The sequence below is a fragment of the Nicrophorus vespilloides genome, unplaced genomic scaffold (genome assembly GCF_001412225.1).
Source record: "Nicrophorus vespilloides isolate i.1.1-1 unplaced genomic scaffold, Nicve_v1.0, whole genome shotgun sequence".
Taxonomy (NCBI): domain Eukaryota; kingdom Metazoa; phylum Arthropoda; class Insecta; order Coleoptera; family Silphidae; genus Nicrophorus; species Nicrophorus vespilloides.
Window position 1 is genome coordinate 118803 of NW_017097446.1, and position 22333 is coordinate 141135.

At 41.4% G+C, this 22333-nt stretch overlaps 4 protein-coding genes across 7 annotated transcripts; 3 read left to right on the forward strand and 1 right to left on the reverse strand.

The window, feature by feature from the left end:
* The first annotated feature begins 211 nt into the window (after window positions 1-211).
* Window positions 212-7361, forward strand: LOC108560111 (dedicator of cytokinesis protein 7). The gene is made up of 11 exons (XM_017917563.1): window positions 212-256; window positions 328-394; window positions 686-864; window positions 957-1487; window positions 1546-1825; window positions 1892-2839; window positions 2898-3184; window positions 3247-3424; window positions 3489-6862; window positions 6917-7063; window positions 7121-7361. The coding sequence occupies exons 1-11, from the start codon at window positions 216-218 to the stop codon at window positions 7161-7163; spliced, it is 6075 nt and encodes a 2024-aa protein (XP_017773052.1). The 5' UTR covers window positions 212-215; the 3' UTR covers window positions 7164-7361.
* Window positions 7362-7778: 417 nt separating this feature from the next.
* Window positions 7779-13535, forward strand: LOC108560117 (pre-mRNA 3' end processing protein WDR33). 2 transcript variants are annotated; one of them, XM_017917571.1, is made up of 8 exons: window positions 7779-8464; window positions 9137-9406; window positions 10015-10166; window positions 11298-11395; window positions 11488-11848; window positions 11913-12124; window positions 12199-12402; window positions 12485-13535. In XM_017917571.1, the coding sequence occupies exons 1-8, from the start codon at window positions 8111-8113 to the stop codon at window positions 13381-13383; spliced, it is 2550 nt and encodes an 849-aa protein (XP_017773060.1). In that variant the 5' UTR covers window positions 7779-8110; the 3' UTR covers window positions 13384-13535. The 2 variants fall into 2 exon arrangements, with proteins under 2 accessions (XP_017773060.1, XP_017773061.1); XM_017917572.1 differs by having other exon boundaries at window positions 12488-13535.
* Window positions 13536-13728: 193 nt separating this feature from the next.
* Window positions 13729-15520, reverse strand: LOC108560113 (general transcription factor IIE subunit 1). Its single transcript, XM_017917564.1, has 2 exons — window positions 15293-15520; window positions 13729-15215 (listed from the first exon to the last, which is right to left on the reverse strand). The coding sequence occupies exon 2, from the start codon at window positions 15213-15215 to the stop codon at window positions 13995-13997; it is 1221 nt and encodes a 406-aa protein (XP_017773053.1). The 5' UTR covers window positions 15293-15520; the 3' UTR covers window positions 13729-13994.
* Window positions 15521-15751: 231 nt separating this feature from the next.
* On the forward strand, window positions 15752-21390 carry LOC108560114 (histone deacetylase complex subunit SAP130-A). 3 transcript variants are annotated; one of them, XM_017917568.1, is made up of 14 exons: window positions 15752-16311; window positions 17221-17444; window positions 17504-17716; window positions 17779-17979; window positions 18196-18550; window positions 18617-18688; window positions 18799-18978; window positions 19182-19388; window positions 19532-19647; window positions 19750-19810; window positions 19945-20095; window positions 20167-20515; window positions 20576-20680; window positions 20749-21390. In XM_017917568.1, exons 1-14 carry the CDS (start codon window positions 16086-16088, stop codon window positions 20896-20898), a joined length of 2610 nt encoding a protein of 869 aa, XP_017773057.1. In that variant the 5' UTR covers window positions 15752-16085; the 3' UTR covers window positions 20899-21390. The 3 variants fall into 3 exon arrangements, with proteins under 3 accessions (XP_017773057.1, XP_017773054.1, XP_017773055.1); XM_017917565.1 differs by having other exon boundaries at window positions 19532-19810; XM_017917566.1 differs by having other exon boundaries at window positions 17221-17426; window positions 19532-19810.
* The last annotated feature ends 943 nt before the right edge of the window (window positions 21391-22333 follow it).

The window sequence follows — 22333 nt, forward strand, 5'->3', positions numbered from 1 at the left end:
AACTTCGTTTTAGTTATTTCTTTAATTAAACCTAGCACTAAAACAGTATAATAGAATATACTGTTTAAAGCTTATTTCTTAAAATATTTGTATTTTCGAAGATATTCTCACTTTTAATCACGTTAAAGATTGTTTTTTTTAAATTAGAAGATTAAAAGATTTTCATTGCTTTGTCGGTTGCCTGATGGTGGCTGTCAAAGGGGCACAGTTTGAAGATGGCGTCCAACCAAAGGGCGTTTGCACATAAACTGTCCAAGTAAGTTTCTTAATTTAAACAATTAATAGTGATAAATCGATGAATTACTAATGATTTTTCTCTTCTATTAGGACGCACGCTGCGGATGTGCGTCGAAATGTTGCGAAAGGAGGACTGGTTTCGCCATCATCCACATCGGTAAGTTTACCCATTCTTCGCAAATTTGTTTATTTACAAAACAAAAACAAATCGAATATGCATTCTTGGATATTTTTCAATAGCAATTTGCTATTACATATCAAGGATTGTTTTCAATATCAGTACTTTGATTAAGAGATGAATCACACTGCTGACTCAAAGATTATTGAGAAAATCCCATTGGTATTCATCATGCATCATATATTAAATTTTAGAATTTCAAATTAAATTTGTTTTTGGACATATCCTCTTGATTATTATTATTAATAGTATTTGTACATTTCTTTTTAGAGTTGGGCAAGTGACTTGATAGATCCAATTGAATTTGAGGATTTCCTCTCACAATACCAATTGCTTGTGGATAGAGATCCGCTAAGATCAATATTGGATATCCCACCTGGCGATGTCAACATTGATGTTATCCAAAGACCTATAAGGACATTGAAACCAATAGTTCCAGAAGAGCCAATGTAAATATATAATTGATTGAACTTGGAAGACCTTCAATTCCTATTGATTGAGTGATGATGCAGCAGGAAATTTATTGATTTTCCTTTTTTAGAGACAATCTGTCGCCTCACGTGCAAGCCTGTGTAAGATGTTACACGTCCGATTGGCAGGTGATCAGGTATCAGCATAGAAATCTGAGCAGCAGCGTTGGAAACCGAGCAAGTATAGCGAGACCTAACCAGTCCAGTCCCAGACAGGAGTTTGAGACTGATTTTCAAGGGGCACCATCGGAAACATGCAGCGAATACGATATACTCTCGCCGACGAACAGCAGCAGACACAGTGTCATCTCGCTGTCTTCTCTTTCGTCGTGCGGAGATACATTGACTCCAAGAAATTCCTGGGCTTCGTTGGATTTGAGGCAATTTGCGGGCGATCCTTTGATACCTGAAATTCTCGAGCACGCAGCTCCGGAAGCGTTGGATCAATTAAACGAAAGCAGAAGACAGGTGGAACGACAGGAAGCTTTGCTGACGCTGTATCCTCAAATCGACAATGAGGAACCAATTGAAAGGCGATTGCCTGCAGCTTCGCCTATCGAGCATTTAGGCCATAGGATTTTAATAAAATGTCTGCAATTAACGTGAGTTCTCATAATAATTATTTGAAAATATTCATATTTTCTAATTTGCTTATTTCAGATTGGATATAGAAGTTGAACCTCTGTTCGCTTCCATGGCTTTATATGATGCGAAAGAGAAGAAAAAAGTTTCTGAAACTTTTTATTTCGATTTGAATCCGGAGGGATTGAAACGGATGCTCGGTGGACATATCCCGTACAGCGATACAAGCACCATGGCCAGAGGTTGCATCATCGACATTACCCAACCGTCGGCGGATCTGTTCATAGTGGTGCGCTTGGAGAAAGTTCTGCAAGGCGATTTGAATGAATGCATCGAACCGTACATGAAAGATGATAAAGTAAGATATTGCGAAATGTTAAGTTCACCGATGTTAATCGTTTTTTTTTTCTTTCTTTCTTTCTAGAATCGAGATAGGACCAAGGCTACGGCGGTGGCCGTGTGCGAACGCCTGGGGAAATACAGACAGGCTTTCGCTTGGACGGCAATTTACTTGATGAACGTGATCAATGGATGCAGCACTACGGATCGAGAACATGAAAGGGAGTATGCGGGTTCCACGTCGAACACGAACAGCTTGGATCGAAAGTCTTCGAGCGGAGGTTTGGAGCAGCTGAGGAGAAGAGCCCAGGATATGGGAACACTGACGAGACGCGGATCTCTGGAGAGGCGCGAGAAGAGGAGGTCCTGGTCTCCAGATCATTTGGCCAATACGTTGGACAGCTTCAAACCTATAACGCTGACGTTTTCCACGTTTTTCAAGCAAGAGGGAGAGAAGTTGCGCGACGAGGATCTGTACAAATTTCTGTTGGAGCTGAAACGACCCAACCTGAACATCAAGAAGCTGAAGTGCATTCCGGCCACCTTGAAGCTGGACATTTCGCCGTGTCCTCACGAGATTAAAAATTGCCTGACCACGGATTTGGCCAAGATATATCCGCATGTGGATGAGAAGACCAGACCGATCAAGGAGTTGCTCGAGTTTCCGGTGAAGAAACTGCTGATACCGCATTACACGTACAGGAATCTGCTGTTCATAAGCCCCAAAGAGTTGAACTTTTCCAACAGGACCGGATCTGCTAGGAATTTGGCGGTGAGAGTTCAGCTAATGGCTGGGGAAGGAGAACAGCACGCCCTTAACAACATCTTCGGAAAGTCTAGTTGCCCGGAGATGGCAAACGAAGCGTACACCGCAGTCACATATCACAGTAAAACGCCACTGTTCTATGACGAAATTAAGATCAAATTACCAGGAGATATCGCTAACAATCATCATCTGTTGTTCACGTTCTACCACATATCGTGCCAGAAGAAGATGGAGCAAGTTTCTGTGGACACCCCTGTCGGATATACGGTAAATTAACTTTGGTCTTTGCAAATTACAACAACTAAGTACTAAAACGATTTTTCAGTGGTTACCTTTGATGCGTGATCGTAAGCTGGTTAATGGCGAGTTCTGCCTTCCGGTGATGCTAGATCCTCCTCCTGTGAACTACAGTTATATCCCAGCAGATGTCTGCCTTCCCGGAACGAAATGGCTTGACAACCATAAGGGTCTCTTCACGGTAAGTATTGATGCCCAATCGTCGGTGCACACGCACGATCAATCCATCGAGAGATTCTTGTACGCCTACAACTGCGGCATGACCGGTACCATCCCAGTCAGATACGGTGAAGCTGGATTCGAAGAAGAATTAAGGTAAATGAGAAACAGTTTATTTCTTGTTCAGAAATGCATCATAAGTATTTTTTCATTCGCAGACACTCCATTACTGGTTTGGCTGGAGCCAGGCCTGAATCGATCATACAAAATCTCCCGGTGATCTTCGACAGTATTATTCAATTGATCATGCAACCTCCGAGAATCTCCGGAGTGGACCTCTTGAAAATCGAGAACGTGTCATTCGAAGCGCTGTGTTTATTGCTAGAAAATATATCGGTAAGTAATAGTATAAATCTAACACGTCATGTGATATAATATTGTTTTTTATTTTTTAATTTAGAATTTGGAGGATTTGCAAACGGATCAGCATGGGAGAAACGGATTCCTTTCCACATACATCCAATTCCAATGCAACATTCCTCATCCGCTCTACGCGAGTAACGAAAGTTCTCCAGTTTACGAGCGAGGAGCACCTTTGGCACGTAGCAATTCAAATCCGGATATTGAGGTAGCCTACATGTCACCAAGGAACCTGGACAGAGTTGCGAGTATGAGGGGTGCGAACGTCGAGGTCACCGCCAACATAAACTCGTGCATCCTGCATCAGAAATTGGCTTTGCAGTGGGTGGTATCCACTGGTAGACCCAAAGACTTGAGCATGGAGAACGCTTGGTTCCTCTTCGATTTGATCAACAAGAGCATGGTCGAACACCTAGCCAGGACCGGGAATTTGGAGACTCCTCGTCGCTTGCGCTTCAACGAGCATTTCCTTGATGATATTACCACGATCGTGAAGAGCGTCACCACCGAGATTATCGCACATTCTACCGGAGAGGTATCGCGCGCTCATAAGATCAACTCTGCTTTGGCGTTCTTCCTCTTTGATCTGTTTTCCATCGCAGATCGTGGATACGTTATGCAACTGCTGCGTTCATACATGAAACAGGTGCAGACGAAGATATCGTTGATTCCCGATCCATCCGCGCTCTTCGAGTTGAAGCTGCAGTTAGTGCGGATCGTCTGCAGCCACGAACACTACGTCCCTTTGAATTTACCATTTGCCACGCCGTTCATGAGCTCCGGTGCTAGCGTATCTCCGAGTCCCAGTGTTTCCAGTTCAACCAGTCAGAATTCCTTCTTATCCGGACCACCTGCCAGCCAAGAGCGTGCAAGTACATTTGCCGAGTTATCTTCGGAGTACAGGCAACACCATTATTTAACAGGATTGGTCTTGTCCGATTTGGCCTCTGTGCTTATAGAAATGCAGAGCAACACTCTTCATTCCAAAGCGGTGGACACCGTTCGCTCTTTATTATCGTGGCACGATAGCGATCCGAGATATGCTTCTCCTAACGCCAGAAGACGAGTGGCTGCTTTGTATTTACCATTGCTCTCAGTCGCAATGGACGTACTTCCGTATCTATACCACTTCAGCAGCGACGATTCTCAAAGCACTTCGAACATCAACCAAACCGTGGCTCTGGCTATTGCTGGTGGCATCCCGAATTCTGACAATCTGATTTCCAGCAGAAAAGGAGCGATTTCCTCGGATGTCACTAGAAATCTTCTGCTCTGCGTTCTGTGGGTGTTGAAGAACGTTGAATCCGATTCCATCTCTCATTGGTTGGGTGAGCTTTCGTCCACGCGTATGGCGACTCTGCTGCATCTCCTGGACGCCTGCACCAGCTGCTTCGAATACAAGACGAGGAGACGTGCACCTGCTCATTGCGGATACGCCCATGCCCAGGTGACGCAAGACGTGAAGTCTCGATTGGAAGACATGATTTTGGGGCAAGGTTCTGCCAGAGAGATGATGCAAAGGAGGAAGGGTCAAAGCACCGAGAAGTTGCGCTGGAGGAAGGAGCAAATGGCGTACAGGCCGATGGAGAGTTCGGAAAAACCTCGAGATGAGATGAATTTTGATACGCATTTGGAAGGACACTTGGCCACCGAAGCTTCTTTCATTATTCTGGATACTTTGGAGCGGTGCGTGAATACAGTTGCTCAATGGGACAATCAACAAACTCTGATAGGCTTAGCATTAACTGTTCTCTTGCACGCTTTGGGTAAAAATCAGAGCACCACTGTTCTTCCGCACATGTTCGCATCCCAACGAAGCTTAGTTTTCAAATTCCATAGTGCTCTCTTCGACGAGGAAAGCGATCACTGCGCTGATTTGTGTTTGCTACTACTGAAACATTGCGGATCATTAATAGCTTCAGTTCGATCGCAAGCTGCTGCTTCTCTGTATCTCCTGATGAGACAAACGTTTCAAATTGGAAACAATTTTGCTCGCATCAAGATGCAAGTCACGATGTCTCTCAGTTCTCTAGTCGGAACATCGTCTTCGTTCAGCGACGATTCCTTGAGGAGATCGCTAAAGACTATTCTCGAATACGGAGAAAGAGATGCTGAACTTCAGGAGACTACATTCCCCGAGCAAGTCCGAGACCTAGTATTCAATCTGCACATGATTCTTTCGGACACGGTAAAGATGAAAGAGTTCCAGGAAGATCCGGAGATGCTTTTGGATCTTATGTACAGAATTGCCAAGGGCTACCAGAATTCACCCGATCTGCGTCTGACGTGGCTGGCGAATATGGCCCAGAAGCATATGGAAAGAGGAAACTACTGCGAGGCTGGAATGTGTTTGGTGCACTCTGCAGCTTTGGTTGCAGAATACTTGGCAATGTTGGAGCCTTTACCGCATTTACCAGCGGGAGCCGCAGCGTTGGAAAAGGTGTCACCGAATGTACTAGAGGAGAGCGCAGTTTCCGACGACGTTCTAAGTCCTGATCGCGAAGGCGGCTGCCTTGGTTTTTCAGAAGGTGGACTATTGGGACTGCTCGAACACGCTGCAAATAACCTTCACTCCGCAGCCATGTACGAACCCATGAACGACATCTACAGAGTCCTGATTCCCATCGCCGAGAACAACAACGATTTTAAGAAGCTTTCCAATATCCATGGGAAACTTCAAGATGCTTACACGCGCATCGAGCAGCTGCATGGGAAGAGAGTATTTGGAACGTACTTCCGTGTCGGTTTCTACGGTTCCAAGTTCGGCGATTTGGATAGAGAAGAGTTCGTGTACAAGGAACCGACCTTGACTAAACTGCCGGAGATCTTCAGCAGGTTGGAGAACTTTTACGCGGTGCGATTCGGCGCCGAGAACGTGATCATCATCAAGGATTCTAATTCCGTGGACGAGTCTTTGTTGGACCCGGATAAGGCCTACATCCAGATCACCTACGTCGAGCCGTACTTCGAGACTTACGAGCTTCGCTCCAGGCAGACGCATTTCGACAAGAACTACAACATCAAGAGATTCATTTATGCTACTCCGTTCACTCCTGCAGGTAGAGCGCATGGTGAACTGTACGAGCAATACAAGAGGAAGACAATCCTAACTACGGCCGTGCACTTCCCGTACGTGAAGACCAGGATCAAGGTGGTGCACCGAGTACAGATCACTCTAACTCCCATCGAGGTGGCCATCGAGGACATCCAAAAGAAAACCAAAGAGTTGGCGACCTCCACGCAGCAGGAGCCGCCAGATCCGAAGATTTTGCAGATGGTTCTGCAAGGATGCATAGGGACCACAGTGAATCAAGGACCTCTGGAGATGGCTCTCACCTTTTTATTATCAGATGGTAAACCGTTGACCAAACACCAGAACAAACTGAGGCTTTGCTTTAAAGACTTTTCCAAAAAGTGAGTTTCGCCTATGATATAATTGTACAATAAATTAATACAAATTTTGTGTAGGTGTCATGACGCCCTTAAGAAGAACAAAAATTTAATTGCGTCCGATCAAAAAGAGTACCAGAAAGAGTTGGACAGGAATTACAAGCGTTTCACGGAGAGACTGCAGCCCCTGGTCAATCCGCAAAACTTGACGGTTATGCATATTAGGTAAAGATTTGAAAGGCAAATAGTTAGTGTCACATGTAAACATGTATCTTTTTTCAGTCCACATAAGAATCGAGGCCAGGAAACTGCATTACGCTGGTAAAGTTCTTAGCAATATATACGTAGACTGCAAAGGAACACGAGTAGAGTTTACAAGGAAGAGGATTATATTTATATATATATACACATCTTTTTATAGAGGCTGCAACCATTATTTATTTTAAGTATTAATCGAGTATTTATGAATATCTACATATTTAAAGGAATTTTATGTATATGCCGTTTATTTTTTATACTAGATACAATGATAATAAATACAAAATATAATATTGATTTACATTTATAAAAAAAAAATTAATTACAATTTCGCCGAAGACCGATTTCGGACGAAAAAACTAATTATAATTTCGCCGTATCCATCCCCCATCACTGATCGAAACCGATTTCGGACGAAAAATCTTCTTCTCTCTCAGGTTCTGCCAACTGATATATCGTACTTTTTTTTGAAGTTGGTTGCAGTGGAGCACAATTTATTCAAATTGTTTTCTTTCTTAAATGCATTATTCGTCAATGATTTCTGTACTTTAGCATTGTTTTCTAGTTGAAGGGAAGATAGCTTTCAAATGAATGGAAATGATTGAATGGGGTAGTTAGATTTCGTTTTTATTTGTAATCTGGTTTGTGAAAGTGCGCATGCGTCGGCCGCAGTCACGTCGCCATCTTGTAAAGTGTCTTGTACCTGCTCCTCAGATGTAAATGTTTATCATTCCGTCAAAGTGATCGTGCGAGAAAAGGCTATAAACAGCTGTAGACTTCCGCATCTTGCGAAGCTGGAAATGTGATCGACCCGAAGAAGAGAAGTGAGTTCGACTGCTGCTGAGTGAGTGAAATAAGTGCTAGTTGCTGGTGGAATTACGAGTGAAATTTCGGCGGAATATAAAAGCACATCACATGTCCTCTACTGACAGGTGATGAAGAACATTCAGTAGGGACGATGATGATGATGATCTGTGTTTCAAGTGATAGTATAGTTTGTTAGTAAAGTCAAACATGGATTTTGCTCAGCCGCCTCCGATCGTGGGGGGCCACGCGCCACCACCTGCCAACCTCAGTATGCCCCCTCCGAACATGCCACCACCCAACTTGTCATTGCCTCCTCCAAACATTGCCAGCATGGGCAACCCGATGGGTCCCCCAGGTGGATACAACAATCCAAAGGGCGAGTACAACAAGAACTGGCCTGCTGGACAGAGACACCACTTCAGACCTTACCTTAATGTAGCTCGACCACTCCCAGGTCCACTCGGCAATATGACTTTGGAGGATTTTGATGGCAAGAGGTTGCGAAAAAGTGTGATGAGAAAGACTGTAGATTATAATTCCTCGATTATTAAAGCTCTCGAAGTAAGTTGCACCAAATATAACCTTAATATAGATTTTATTTTTCTAAATTGATCATACGTTTCGCAAACAATATTTAAAGTTAAATTCAACAGTTGCAAATTGACTGTAGGTCTTTCTACATGAATTGATTAATTAATTTAAATTTACAATTACGGAATATTATTATTTTAAGAGCAGAAATACCCATTTCTTATGTTATTTTGTTGATAAATTGTTGCTATGATTTTAATTATATATCAGCATAATATTTAATTGTAATGAGAAATATCAAACAGAATGTGATAATTCAAATCATAATAATAATAATCTTTATAGCATCAATAAATTACCAAAATATAATAACAAAAATTAAATTAAACTATTGCAAAGGTCTATTGACCATAGGTCTTTCTACCTGACAATATGTAATTATCGAATATTATATATTAGTTTTGTGACAATTTATGTTTTTTGTGTCTCTGGGCGGAAAGACTTAAGTCGATATCCCTTTGGTTGCATTGTAACTAATAAATATTCTTATTTAATTTTAATGAGAAATGACATATTAATTTTGTATGTTTCATATTAATTTGTAATAATTACATAATACAAAATCTTTTATGTTTTGCAATGATATTATTCTTTTAGATATACAGTGTCTTATCGTTGTTTGTTTTTTGTGTTGCATTGCAGAATCGAGTTTGGCAGAGAGATTTCAGGGATCGGAGAGCCCTGCAGCCGGACGTTATGTATTATCCGGACCTCATGCCGCCTCCCAGTTACCCCGACAATCCGATAAATTGTGTGACCACTAGATTCGTGAAGACGGCCACGAATAAGATGAGATGTCCGATATTCTGTATGGCCTGGACACCGGAGGGCAGACGATTGGTGACCGGTGCAAGCTCCGGCGAGTTCACATTGTGGAACGGACTCACGTTCAACTTTGAAACTATCCTCCAAGTAAGTTACATTTTTTTTTTGTTAACACTTAAATAGTTGTAAATAATACTATATCAATACAAGTTTGTGGACAATTCGTATGAACACAATCATAATTAGAGACTTAACAAAGTCTCAAAATTTCAAGTCATTCATTTTAAGAAAGACTTGATTTATTACATTTTTGTAATTATACAATAACAATGAACCATTTAACTTTCTTATCAGCGCAACAGAATAGTAATTAAAAACCGGAAAGAATTCGAAACTTTAAGCAGCAATCCTGAACATTGTAGATTGCATTTTCATTCAACTTTCTATTTACTGTTTAGAATCTAATTTATTTTTAAAGTACACTCACTCTCACGATTTTGACATCAAAAGTATTGTTTAACAGTTTTCTTACATATAGTCAATCACTTTTCGAATTCTTTATTAAATATTTCTTCAATGCAGAAATGTGAGATAGAGTGAAAACTTCTTACTAAGATTCGTTGACATCTCAACATTTATTTCTTTAATGATTGAGCCTATCAATTGTTGTATGTCTAAGATGGTATTTTCGTACTACTTTGTATTAATGCATATCTTTTGCAACGTTTTTTTTTCTTTCTTTCTTCATATTTCAGGCCCACGACAGTCCGGTGCGAACGATGGTGTGGTCCCACAACGACAGCTGGATGGTGACAGGAGACCACGCTGGTTACGTCAAGTACTGGCAGTCGAACATGAACAATGTGAAAATGTTCCAAGCGCATAAAGAGGCCCTCCGCGGAATAAGGTATCTACAAATTGACTACGTTTTTCTCCATCTTGTATATAGTTTAATATTAATGCGAATAATAATAACATCAGCAGTTTTAATAAATGGCACCCTCCCATTTCCCTTCTCATTCAACGAAACATATTGCTGATAAATATACCATGATGATGATGATGATGATAATAATAATAAAGATAAAGAAATAATAATAGCAATAGCAATAGTGGCGTTTGTTTTTTAATAAACTTGCACCGAATTTTGTTTTTCTTTTTGTTTTGTTGATTGACGATGGTGACATGAAAGCATCAAAGAATTCATCATGAGAAAAATCTTTTATTTTTAATTTTTTGATTTTTTTCTATATATATATTTATTTTTTATTTTATTTTTATTTTTTTTGGATTATTATATCTGTGATGGAACATGCTTTATTATAATTGTACCGTGTATAAAAAGGAACACAAAAGAAAAAAAGTACCAAAGAAATATATTATGAATGATGATTATGATGATGAATATGATGAGAAATCTAAGAATTATGATCTCGTTGGAAAATAAATTTGTTTATTTTTTACATTTCAAAAGGGACACTTTTCCAAGTTTCTTTATAGACACACCGCCACCGCTCTTCCTGCGATTGTTGCGTGTAGGCCTGTGTACCGTATGGACAGAGCGAGTCATCGTGTCTCGAAAGATACCTGGACAAGTATTTTTTATTATTTATTTTACTTCTCTCTCTCTCACTCACACACACTACATATCACACACAAAAACACATTCTCTCTCTCTCTCTCTCACTCGATCCTTTCGGAAGACACGGTGGTATCTCTTGTATCTCTAACAACGATTGCAATAAAGATCCCAAACTGATCCCTATACACAAAAGCAGAATAATAAACGATATATTATTATCTCTCGTTTTCAAATGATTTTCGTTGTTATTTTTCTGTTCGACTTTTCAGTGCCATTTTGATTTAGTTTTCATTATTCGATTTAATTTTTATAGAAAGAAAAAAAAATAGAAAATTACTTTAATTTTTCGGAGATAACCTGATTTGTTTGTTATTATTTACGGATTTTTGTTTTTTTATGTTTTTTGTTTGTTTATTTTCTTATTGGGATGTACGATGATTGTGTGTGTTAATATAGCTTCAGCCCGACGGATAGCAAATTTGTAACCTGTTCAGATGACGGGACGCTCCGCATTTGGGATTTCTTCAGGTACCAAGAGGAGAAGGTTCTGCGAGGTAAGTTGTGACGATTTTTACGATTAATACGCGAGCATGTGCATAGTGCGTGCATGTGTTGTGTACCGTGTTCTCATGCGGGGGGTTTTCAGGTCACGGGGCGGACGTGAAGTGCGTCCATTGGCATCCGCAGAAGGGGCTGATCATCTCCGGCAGCAAGGACAACCAGCAACCAATCAAACTGTGGGATCCGAAGAGTGGGCAGTCTCTGGCGACGTTGCACGCCCACAAGTCGACGGTGATGGATCTGAAGTGGAACGATAATGGTAACTGGTTGATCACTGCGTCGAGAGACCATCTGCTCAAGTTGTTCGATCTGAGGAATCTCGGACAGGAGGTCCAAACGTTCAGAGGTCACAAGAAGGAAGCGTCGAGCGTAGCTTGGCATCCGCATCACGAGGGACTCTTCTGCAGTGGAGGATCTGACGGATCCATCATGTTTTGGCATGTCGGGTAATAACGAATTTCTCTTAACTTAACGAGTAACAGAACGTAAACTGAACATTCCCATTTGCAGAGCTGACAAGGAGGTTGGTGCGATCGAGCAGGCCCATGACAGCATAGTATGGACGTTGGCTTGGCATCCGCTCGGACATATTCTCTGTTCCGGATCGAATGATCATACCAGCAAGTTTTGGACGAGAAACAGACCCGGAGACCAGATGAGAGATAAATACAATTTGAACACTTTGCCACCGGGAGTCGCTGGAGCCGAGGACATTGACATTGGTAATGTTTCACATTTTGATATGATATGAATTTCGAACAATTTTAATTTGATGATCTTGCGTTTGCGTGTGCAGATGAACCGTCAGTAATTCCGGGAATGGGACCAGAGGATAAAGTGGAGTCTTTGGATCCCGATGATTCTGACCTTCCGGGCAGTGTTTCGATGGAAATTCCCGGATTAGATTTGGACCCGAATTCGAACGAGGACAAGAAGGCGAAGAAGGTGCCCTACAGTAAGCCAATTCCACGAAACTTCCAAGCGCAATGGAACGAAACTGGTATGTCATCTGAAACGAGCGTTTCATATTTATTTACGAGATTTTTTTACATATTTTATCGTTTTCTTTTTCGTTTTCTCAGCAGATGAAGAGTCGGCAATTAACGAAGTCATATCGCAGATTGTCGAAAACACACCCGGCGTAGTTCCGTTGCAAAAGATCACTCCGAACGCTATCATAATATATGGAAAGTTGATTCCTGTGGAAGCGGGATCAAAGTTGGAGCAGGCTATAAACGACGGTCCCGAGGCGTTGCAGAAGTTCATCGATTCAGGCCAGATCGAGGAGCTGCACGATGTGATGCCTCACGACGATGAGCACGATTACTTGAACGACGCATACGTCGACGAAGAGGCGGAGGATGAGAACATGGATGTGAAGCGTGTACCGACGCCGCCGATCTGGGATAAACCGCCCGGTTGTGATCAATCGTCTTCGGGTAGTATAGACCAAGATATGAGGCCCTCCTTTATACCACCTCCGGATTTAGATATGAGAAACCGAGGGGAGATGGATTACCGAGGAGCACCTCCGGATTTCATGTACAACGAGGGCGGCGGTTTCAACTCGTCCAGGTACGATGACGAAGACGATGATTACATGGACAACCGAAACTTCCAAAGAAACGGCGGAAACTTCAACAACCAGTTCGGAAGGAACGGAGGACCTCCGATGAACTTCCCGCCCAACTATAACAGGGGAGGCGGCGGCGGCGGTGGAGGAGGCGGTGGCGACGGAGGTAACTTTAACAATCGCAACTTCCGGCCGGACATGGGACCGAACAGGGGACCTCCGTCCTCCTCGAATAGCGATTTTAGGCCGCGCGGCGGTAACAGCAACAATCGCGGTCCACCGATGCGCAACATGCGTGGACCCCCAAATTCGAGGGGAGGACGTGCTATGCCGCACCGAATGCGGGGCGGTCCAAATATGGGTCCGAGGATGAACAGAGGGCAACCACCAAACAGGAGGATCTTCTGAACATTGCTTAAGTGATTGTGATGCGAGTGAGAGATGGGCGAAAGAGACAGAGGGGGGTGAGCTTGGTGGAATTGAAACAAAGGTGCACCAAAACTTTTTACGATGGTTTATGATATTTTTTTTTTTCGATAATATTCTTTTTCAATTGTGTATAAATGATAACAAATTATTTTGAAATAAAACATGAAAAAGTGAACTGCCACCAAAATCCCAATATAGTCCTTATTTCTTCTATAACTTCTACCCTTTGGGATATTAGGAGTATCAAGAAAAGGGAATTATTAAATTGAAAAAAAGAGTAAAATAAAATATAAACTAAATTTATTAAAATTCTCTTATAAATTACAAATTAAAAAAAAACTCATTGGAAATCACATATATGTATACATATATATATCTGTAAATAGATTTGTGTTTTAGATATTTACAAGTACTACATGTTACAGGGCGGGAGTTCAGAAAATATCTAGTTTTTGTTGTTACTTCATCGCATCGCTTGCCTCTACTATCTTCCTTCTCCAGTTCTGTGATATTACGACGACACATCTCGCATTCTCCTGAACAACAACAACAACAGTCAGTGAAACCCTTAATAACGCGTACCGATTATTTTAATAACTCATGTGCGAGAAATAGTCTTGGAACAGTTGAACGTAAAACTCCTTCTCGGTCTGCGACATTTGCGCAATTATCGTGTCGTTGATGTCCGTTATGGCGTACGTCCTGTTGCCTACCGTGACCACAGGGACGTTGGAATCGTCCTCCTCGTCGCTATCCATCGTCTCCACTTCGACCAGATCATCCTTGACTTCGGCCATCATTTCGTCCGAACTCGAATCAGATTCGTTCGGCAAACCTTTGACGGCGTTTGCAGCGGCTGTGTTTGTCGCCTTCTTCTCGTGTGCCAGAAGCACGCTCATGATATCGTCGTTCTTTCCAGCTGTCGAATCAATCTCTTCAGTGATTGTTTCGGTGACTTTCGAGTCGAGAACGTTGTCCGTATTTGTGATGACCGTAGATTCAGACATCCAAATCGGTTGCTCCTTCCTGCTGACAACGTTCGCGTTAGCATTATCATCACCGATGGTAACGTCCACTCTCGTCTCTTCGACGGCAAATCCAGCATTCCTTGTTGCTTCTCCGGACCAGGTTTCCCCGCCGTTGTGCAGGAATTTCTTGTCCAATCCCCTGATCGTACTGATATCGACCGGTTCCGGTTCGAGTACTTCTGGCGCCAACTTGATGCCTTCGACCTCTCTCAACAGTATATACAGAGGCTCCAACTGCTCATTGAATTTAGCCAGCAGTAGTCTCGAATCCTTCTTTGGCATGGCAGATTGATCCTCCTCCACGACCTCCTTGCAGTAAGTGCACCGAAACTCGCTCGTCATAAAATCAAAGAGCTGATCTGCTTCCAGATCTGTGAAAGTCTTCAAACAATTTGGGCATTTGAAGCTGGCCCTGCTTGTGGCATCCCTCTCCTCAGTCTCCAGTCTCTTCCTCATCAAATCCAACTTGTATTTGACCACATTGACGAAGCTTTTGTAGTTTATGAAATAGTAATTCACTTTCTGTGCTTTACCATCAAATCCTGTTTCCATCCTCAATCTGACTTGAATAAATTTATCATTTTTCAACGTGGATATTTTCGCTCTCAGCATTTTCCTCTCGAACTTCAAAAGCTCACAGATATCGTCTTCCTTCATGCAGGGATTCCTCACCAGCATGTCCACAATCAAGGCATCTTCTATGCAGTAAAAACCCCTGACCACCAAACGGGCCAACTGCTTTAAACTGCTGGGAACTTCCGTCACTAGCCTCTCCTCGGTCATCTAGTAAGAAAATTAATTAATTCGTATTAAAATAACGAAAAAAACAAACAAACAATATCAATGGTAACAGTACATACCTTGGTTAGCTATACGTTTTGTAGGTTATGTTATTGTCATTAGCGCTTGTCAACAATAGAAAAAAAAAGTAGTTTCTTTCGCACTTGTCGCCAACAACAGCAAACACTTTTTAAATTGCAATCATTTATTGTTTAGTTTGGTTAAATGCACGAAAAATTATAGCATTTTTCGCATATATTTATAGACCAGTGTCAAAGTGACAAATTTAAATGAGCATAGCTCGTAGTCGCTTGCTACGGTGGTAAACACTTGGAAAAGTGCAACGTCGCTTATTACAACATTTCATATTTTAATTATTGAAAATCGCAGATTTTTAACTGTTAATAACAGAATAAAGGTAAGTTGTGGATTAAAATGAATTAAAATGTAAGGTTTTAAGTGTTCTGTACTGGTTCGTAGTGCGTAGCTGGTGCGCTTTCGGACGTTGCGCACAGTGTTGCCAACAGTTGTATTATCCTTCGTAGCAGGTAGTGTACAGTCGTTCTTAAAATTTTGAAGTTTTGTCCTGGGGTAGAGAGAAGAGTGGCGTTCAATTTTTTAAAATAAGAAAAAAATAAAAAACGAAATGGCTAATGTTGGAAACCAATTGGACGTATTCGGTCGTTCGTTCGTGTAGTGTGCAGTGATCACGCAGTAGGCAGATAGAGAGAGAGTGAGAGAGAGAGAAACTGAATGGTTCAAATGAAAATAGAGACTTGCATTTTCCTGACAAGAACAGATGCTTTTACCTAGTGATTCTCAATTAGATCTCGAACAGGAGGAGCAGTCGTCGAGCTGTGCGCGATTGAGAGGATGAGTGGGAACCCAGAGGATGAGAAGCATGAAGCAGGAAAGAGCTACCCCCTGGACTTGGCCCCAAAGCTGACCACCATGAAGACAGTCGATGGAAAAGCTATCCTACCGGGACAGTCCTTCAGGAGTGTGAGGGTGCTCACGAATGCAGGCAGTCAGAGCTCCTCCGCAGCATCTACAATCATCAGCACTAATATGGTGCCACAGGCAGCTGTTATCAAGCAGGGTGAGTTTCTGCATCGCATCTTTACATCATTTAGCATAATCAGAATCAAATAAGATGCCAATAAAAAGCCCAAAACCATCTATTTGCAGAAGACGAAAAGTTAATTATTAGGATTCAACAATTTGATTTTATCTTCATCTTTTTTTTTGTTAATTAAATTTAGAGCTTTGTTCCCTCCAAATTGGATCATATGATAGGGTGAAGCAACACCCGTTATGAGAAAAGGACACAACCGCAAATACATCGAAACGTTCATCGCACACATCGCATCGTCCTACAACAATTTCGTTCCCTCATCTTTTGCATTCGCACAGAATTGTTGTTTATCATTTCACATGTCATGTTGCTTGGTTCTATTTCGGTGAAGTTCCACGCTTCGAATCCAGATGGCCATGTTTTTAAATGTTACGCGATGGACGAAAGAAGAGAGAAAAAAAAAATGAGAGAAATACGTATTTAAAACGTACGAAAGAAATTAAGGTTAGGATGTTGTTTTTCTCTGTTTGCATCTTCGAATCATCATCATCATCGTATGCTGATTCAATTGACTGTTGAAGTCTCATTGCCTGCCTGCCTGTCTGTTTAGAACCACACAAAAAAAAAAAATGGAAACTGTTTCATTTCATTATTATTGTTAAGCGGGTCAACTATTAGGGCTATAATTATTTGACCTACTCTGTGGCACATCTGCATCAATTTGAAAAGAAAAGGAGAAATAAAATAATGTACACTCATTCAAGTTTCCAGACACTTCTATTTTTGCCCCATTTCAGTTATTCTAAAATTAAATGAAACTAAAAATACTGCACACTACTGTTTACTTATCACTTTCTACTTAATACAAGTATTTGTAATTTTCCAATTAGAGTTAATAAAATAAGTATGTTTATTGATTTTGTTTTGTTGTAGGTCAAAACCAATCGCAGGCGTCAGGGAATTTAACAATTAGCAGACAAGCAACGAGTTTACCGGTGGTTTGTCAGAGCGCCCCAGCTGGTACCACATATCATGTGCCCAGAGGAGCTGCAGTTGTTGCAAATTTGTCTGCTCCAAGAAGCAACGTTGTGGCAGCAATCAGAGCACCGCTGGTCGTTACAGCGCAAAATTCGGCTCAAGTAAGTATAAATCGAACGGTGAGAAAAGAGAAAAAAATGTTTTACTAAAATGTACGACGATTGATTGCGTTTTGCAGAATTTTGTGCGACCCCCGAGAACCCCGAGTCCGGCCCAAGGAGGAGGAACCTGGTTGACGAACTCTTCGAATGGATCGCAGATCAAAGGCACGATCAATTCGCCAATCAGGGCAGCTGCTGGAAAATCGCAATTGGTGGCCAGACCTCAAGTTGTGTCCACCATTCGTCCGCCGACGGCTATTCTCCATTCGACCATCATCGGTCAAGGGCAGGTAAGATCCGCCCCATCAACATCTCGAAGATTTTGATTTTATAAAAATATGTTTCGTTGCAGTTGCATACATTCAAGACCAGCCAAGGAACGCCTGCAATTCAAACGTTGAATGCGGTGACCTTAGCCCAGGTCTTACCCAGCCGCACGCAGACCCTGGTCTACAGCACCGGGAATACAACCCATTTTGCGGCTACTCCTCGGATAACAATAGCCACGACGGTGACCACGCAAAGACAACAGACTACAACAGCCAAACCAATGGTATGTTCATTATTCCAAAAATTAAAAAAAATGTTAAGTTTTATCTACAAGCAATATTGATGCAAATCGAAAGGTGTGTGGGCGTTCAGACGCACTAAGAGACTAATTCGTTATATCAATCAATAATGAATGAAATGTGAAATGAGTTGTGTTCAGTATACAATCCACCCCCGATTTTATTGTGCGGAAATGTGTATTAATTGAACGAAGGCGCAGGTGACGGCGACGAGGTTGGCTGTCCCAGTGAATGTGACGCAAACCACCAGCAGGTTGGTGGCACCGCAGGCCGCGATGTTGTCGGCCGCAGGAACGAGGATATCGGCGGTAACAGCGACTTCGCAGCAACCGGCGACGGTACTAGGTGCTACCCCGACGAGAATCCTTTCGACGACACCCACCAACGTCTCCCTGAACAGGCTGACCATGGCCGTAACGAATCCCCCGACCACCAGTAACAATGCGGTCCTGAATCAGATCAGATCGACGTTGGCGTATCCCATTATCGCCGCCACTAATAGCTCGCAGAATCGGACGTTGCCCGCCCAAGCTAAAGTCATCACACCCAACCAAGGTAACATTAACATTAAGCCCTTAAAATGAGACTATGAGTGTAATCGTTTGTGTACGACGATTTTAGGTACGGCAATACATTTGACCCAAATTCCGCCGACGCTGAAGTCCAACATTATCACGACTACGGCAAGAACAAGTGAGTTTTAAAAGCTAATTTGTCAATTGGTAATAGAAATGTTGCAAAGCTGTCTATAATATAAATCATAAATACCTTTTTTTAAATAATTATTATTATTTAAATTGTAGTTAGTGCTCAGTCTGCAACAATCGTAGCCCAGAGACCTGGATCCGTGGTGACTTCTCACCCGATACCCATAGCCAAGGTGTTTCCTCAGCAAGGAGATGGACAGCAACAACAGGTCATGCCGCCCACCAACTTGTATATCCAAGGACCGGTGTCTTCCGTCCCTCGCAGATCGTCGCCAGGTAAGTCACTGCCAGTAAACGCTAATTGCCACAGTTAGATAACGTTAAAAACTGATTAAATGTGTGTGTGCATTGATAAGCGTTCAGCGCATTCGTTATCATTTCTGTATTTGTGGTTTTTCAATTTCTTGCTGCAAGATCGCGTTGGCCCTAGATTTTGTATGCGCTAAACAATGGACGTTTGTGTGTTTGTTTTGTGACAGGTCCTACGAGTTTGAATCAGACGAGTAGCTCAGCTCCAGCGACTACAGTTGCTACATACTCGTTGGCTGGAGGCACGTACATCTACGACACATCCTCTGGCAATTACTCCTCGGTGTCCAGGTCCTTCAATCCTCAGCAACACACGTCCTTCGTGATATCGCAACCGACGAACCAGCAGCAACAGCAGCGGCAGAACCCAGTGCACGGTAACCATGGCAAATTTTAATTATCAACATTATTAAGCTAACTTGCTAAGTGACACTCGTACACAATACTACTATTTATTATTATTATTACTACTACTACTTGACAAGTATAATAACGTATAATTTGCATTTTTTGTTTTTAGCCGAGCTTGTAACCAATTCGATGAGGTTCAACTCGATCATTCTGGAGCAGGGCAGGAGCTCCGCTTTTGCCCAAGAGAGCTCGCAGGACTTTCAGTCGCTTCATACGCCGACGAAGGTAACTTCCTCGCCGCGGCCCAGTATACTGAGGAAACGTGATCACGATGGGTCACCCATGAAGGCGGCCAAAAATTTGATCTCTGCTCTTTCGAATTTACAGCAGCAATCACCGGTCTCGCCTCTGTCGCGGCCCGACTCGCGGAACAACGGACATAGCTCAGGTCAGTGCCCAAATTTATGCGTCCAAAATACTTGCTGCGATTGTCAATACGAAATAATATATATGAAAATTATTAATAATCAATGCGAAAGTGAGTGTATGAATTAATTGTTTTTTTTTTCAAATACCTTTTAGGTGGTAGTACAACGATATCCGCAACTTCAAGTCCCGGTTTGGCGGACGGCAACGACGACAGTATGCCGCACGTGCCTATGAATAAGGATGAGGAGGAGAATCGACCGCCGTTGGAAATGAGTCCCAGGAAGAAACCGCGAAAGCAAAATTTGTAAGTTGAAATATGAAATTTTTATTGCAAATATTTGCAAGTTTGATGGCATTCCTTTGTTCGTTATGTAGGACCGGAAATGATTTGGACGAGAACAATGATGATATGCAGTTCATTTCCGAACGGGATATGAAGAAGCCGGATCCCGATGATTCCGATGGTATTATGTCCGATGGGCCGCAGGACGGTGCTCCGGAGGCTAGAAGGGTGACGACGGTACGTAAGCCGGCTTCTGCAAGTCTTCTCAACAGCTACAAGCAGACATGGAAGTCAACGCATAACCACTACCTGAGACATTCCGATGTCCGGCCCAAGGATGAAAGGAAACCAACGATAATGGATTTGGCCAATCAGCATCGAGTTCTAGACAAGGTCAACGGTTGGAAGATCCATCATCTGTCCACGCAAATGGATGATCTGGTAAGTTTCTGAGAAAAAAAAAAGTTTTCAAATAAATTATATTACATATTTTATTTGCAGGCTCAACAGGAGCATATGGTTCACAACCAGTTGACGGAATTACTGAAGTTCAGCGAGTCCCGAGATCAATGCAGCGAAATCAATTCCATCACTGAACTGATTAAGGTGAGCTATTCAAATTATAGCTAATAAAATACGAAAATTATTAAGTAATTGTGTTGTTGTTGTTGCAGGGTAATTTGCAGAGAATCAAAATAATAAACGACGGCATGATCGACGCGAAGACTCAGATAATGAAAATCTTCGATCACAAGACTCACGTGGCGGACATCATAAGCCGATGTGCCAGTAAGCGCAACTACAAGAAACGCGAAAAATCTTAAGAAAATGATTAATCTTATCGAAGCAAAGCAGATTTATATGAATATATGATGACTATTACATATTATTATATATATTATTTACAGATATTTTTAATGATTGTTATTTTTTTATACGATTCTTGTTTTAACATTGTGTGTGTATTTTATCGGAGGAGGAAGAGTGGAGATGAGAGAACATCGTCGGATCGTCCAAGTTTATGGATTTATTGTTTTAATTGTCAACTTATTATTATGGCCGGTATCGCGAAAAAGGTGGAAAAATTATAAAGTGATTTGTACATTGTTCTTCTATTTGATATTTTTTATTATTATTTTTATGAGAAAAGGAAATCAGACTTAAATTATTCTGTATATAGAAACGATTTTGTAAAATTGAATAAAAACAAATATGATAAGAGGGGAAAGGAGACCATAAAAGAAGCAGCAGTAAAAATTTAATTCTTTACTCATTTATTTGTATAATTGTATTTATTTTCTCTACGACGATTATATTTATACATAAAATGGAAGAAAAAAAAACAATATTGCATGTTGCATCAGACTTTGTTGTTAGGTCTTTAAATTTGAACATACATGAAAGAGAGACAGAATGTAACACGTGTTTACGTATATAATTGTAATTAATCATTGTTATTTTGTTGTAATAATACTTATTGCTACTTCCTTCTTTTAATGTAAATGTAAATTTTGTACAAATTGTATTAAAAAAGAGAAGAAACGAAAATAATTCAAAAGATGTTTATTTTTGAAAATTGGCGACGTCTGTTCGTCGCTTTTACACGCGCCACTACGACGTCCAGTAGCAGCGCATCTGATATGGAGGTCCAAATTCACATTTTTTCCAATTTCTACAGCTCATAACAGGCGACTCGATGACAGCACGAAGATGCCAGTAGGCTCGTTGGAAAGGTGACACATTCAGCTTTCATACGAGTGATCAATGATGTAATTATCTTCAGGAGTTGTCGAGAAATTCACGAAAAACTGAAAAAAAATCGAAAAAAACGTCGTTTCACTGTTACGTAACGAACATTACGTAACTTTTGTTACATAAAAAGTTGCGCAACGCTTGCATGCATCTAATTATGCAATAAAATCATAAAATAGTTTATTACTTTTCGAGTTATTAACGAAAAACTAAAAAACATCCATTTTTTGACAAATTCTATTCACCTTTTTCCAATTTTGAATAGCTCATAGCAGGTGATTCGGCAGCAGTACGAAGATTGTCATAGGCTCATTGGAAAGGTGAATCTTCAGCTTTAATTACGAGTGGTCGATGATGTAATTATCTTCAGGGGTTTGTCGAGAAATTCATCGAAAAACTGAAAAAAATCGAAAAAAACGTCGTTTCACTGTTACGTAACGAACATTACGTAACTTTTGTTACATAAAAAGTTGCGCAACGCTTGCGTGCATCTTATTATGCAATAAA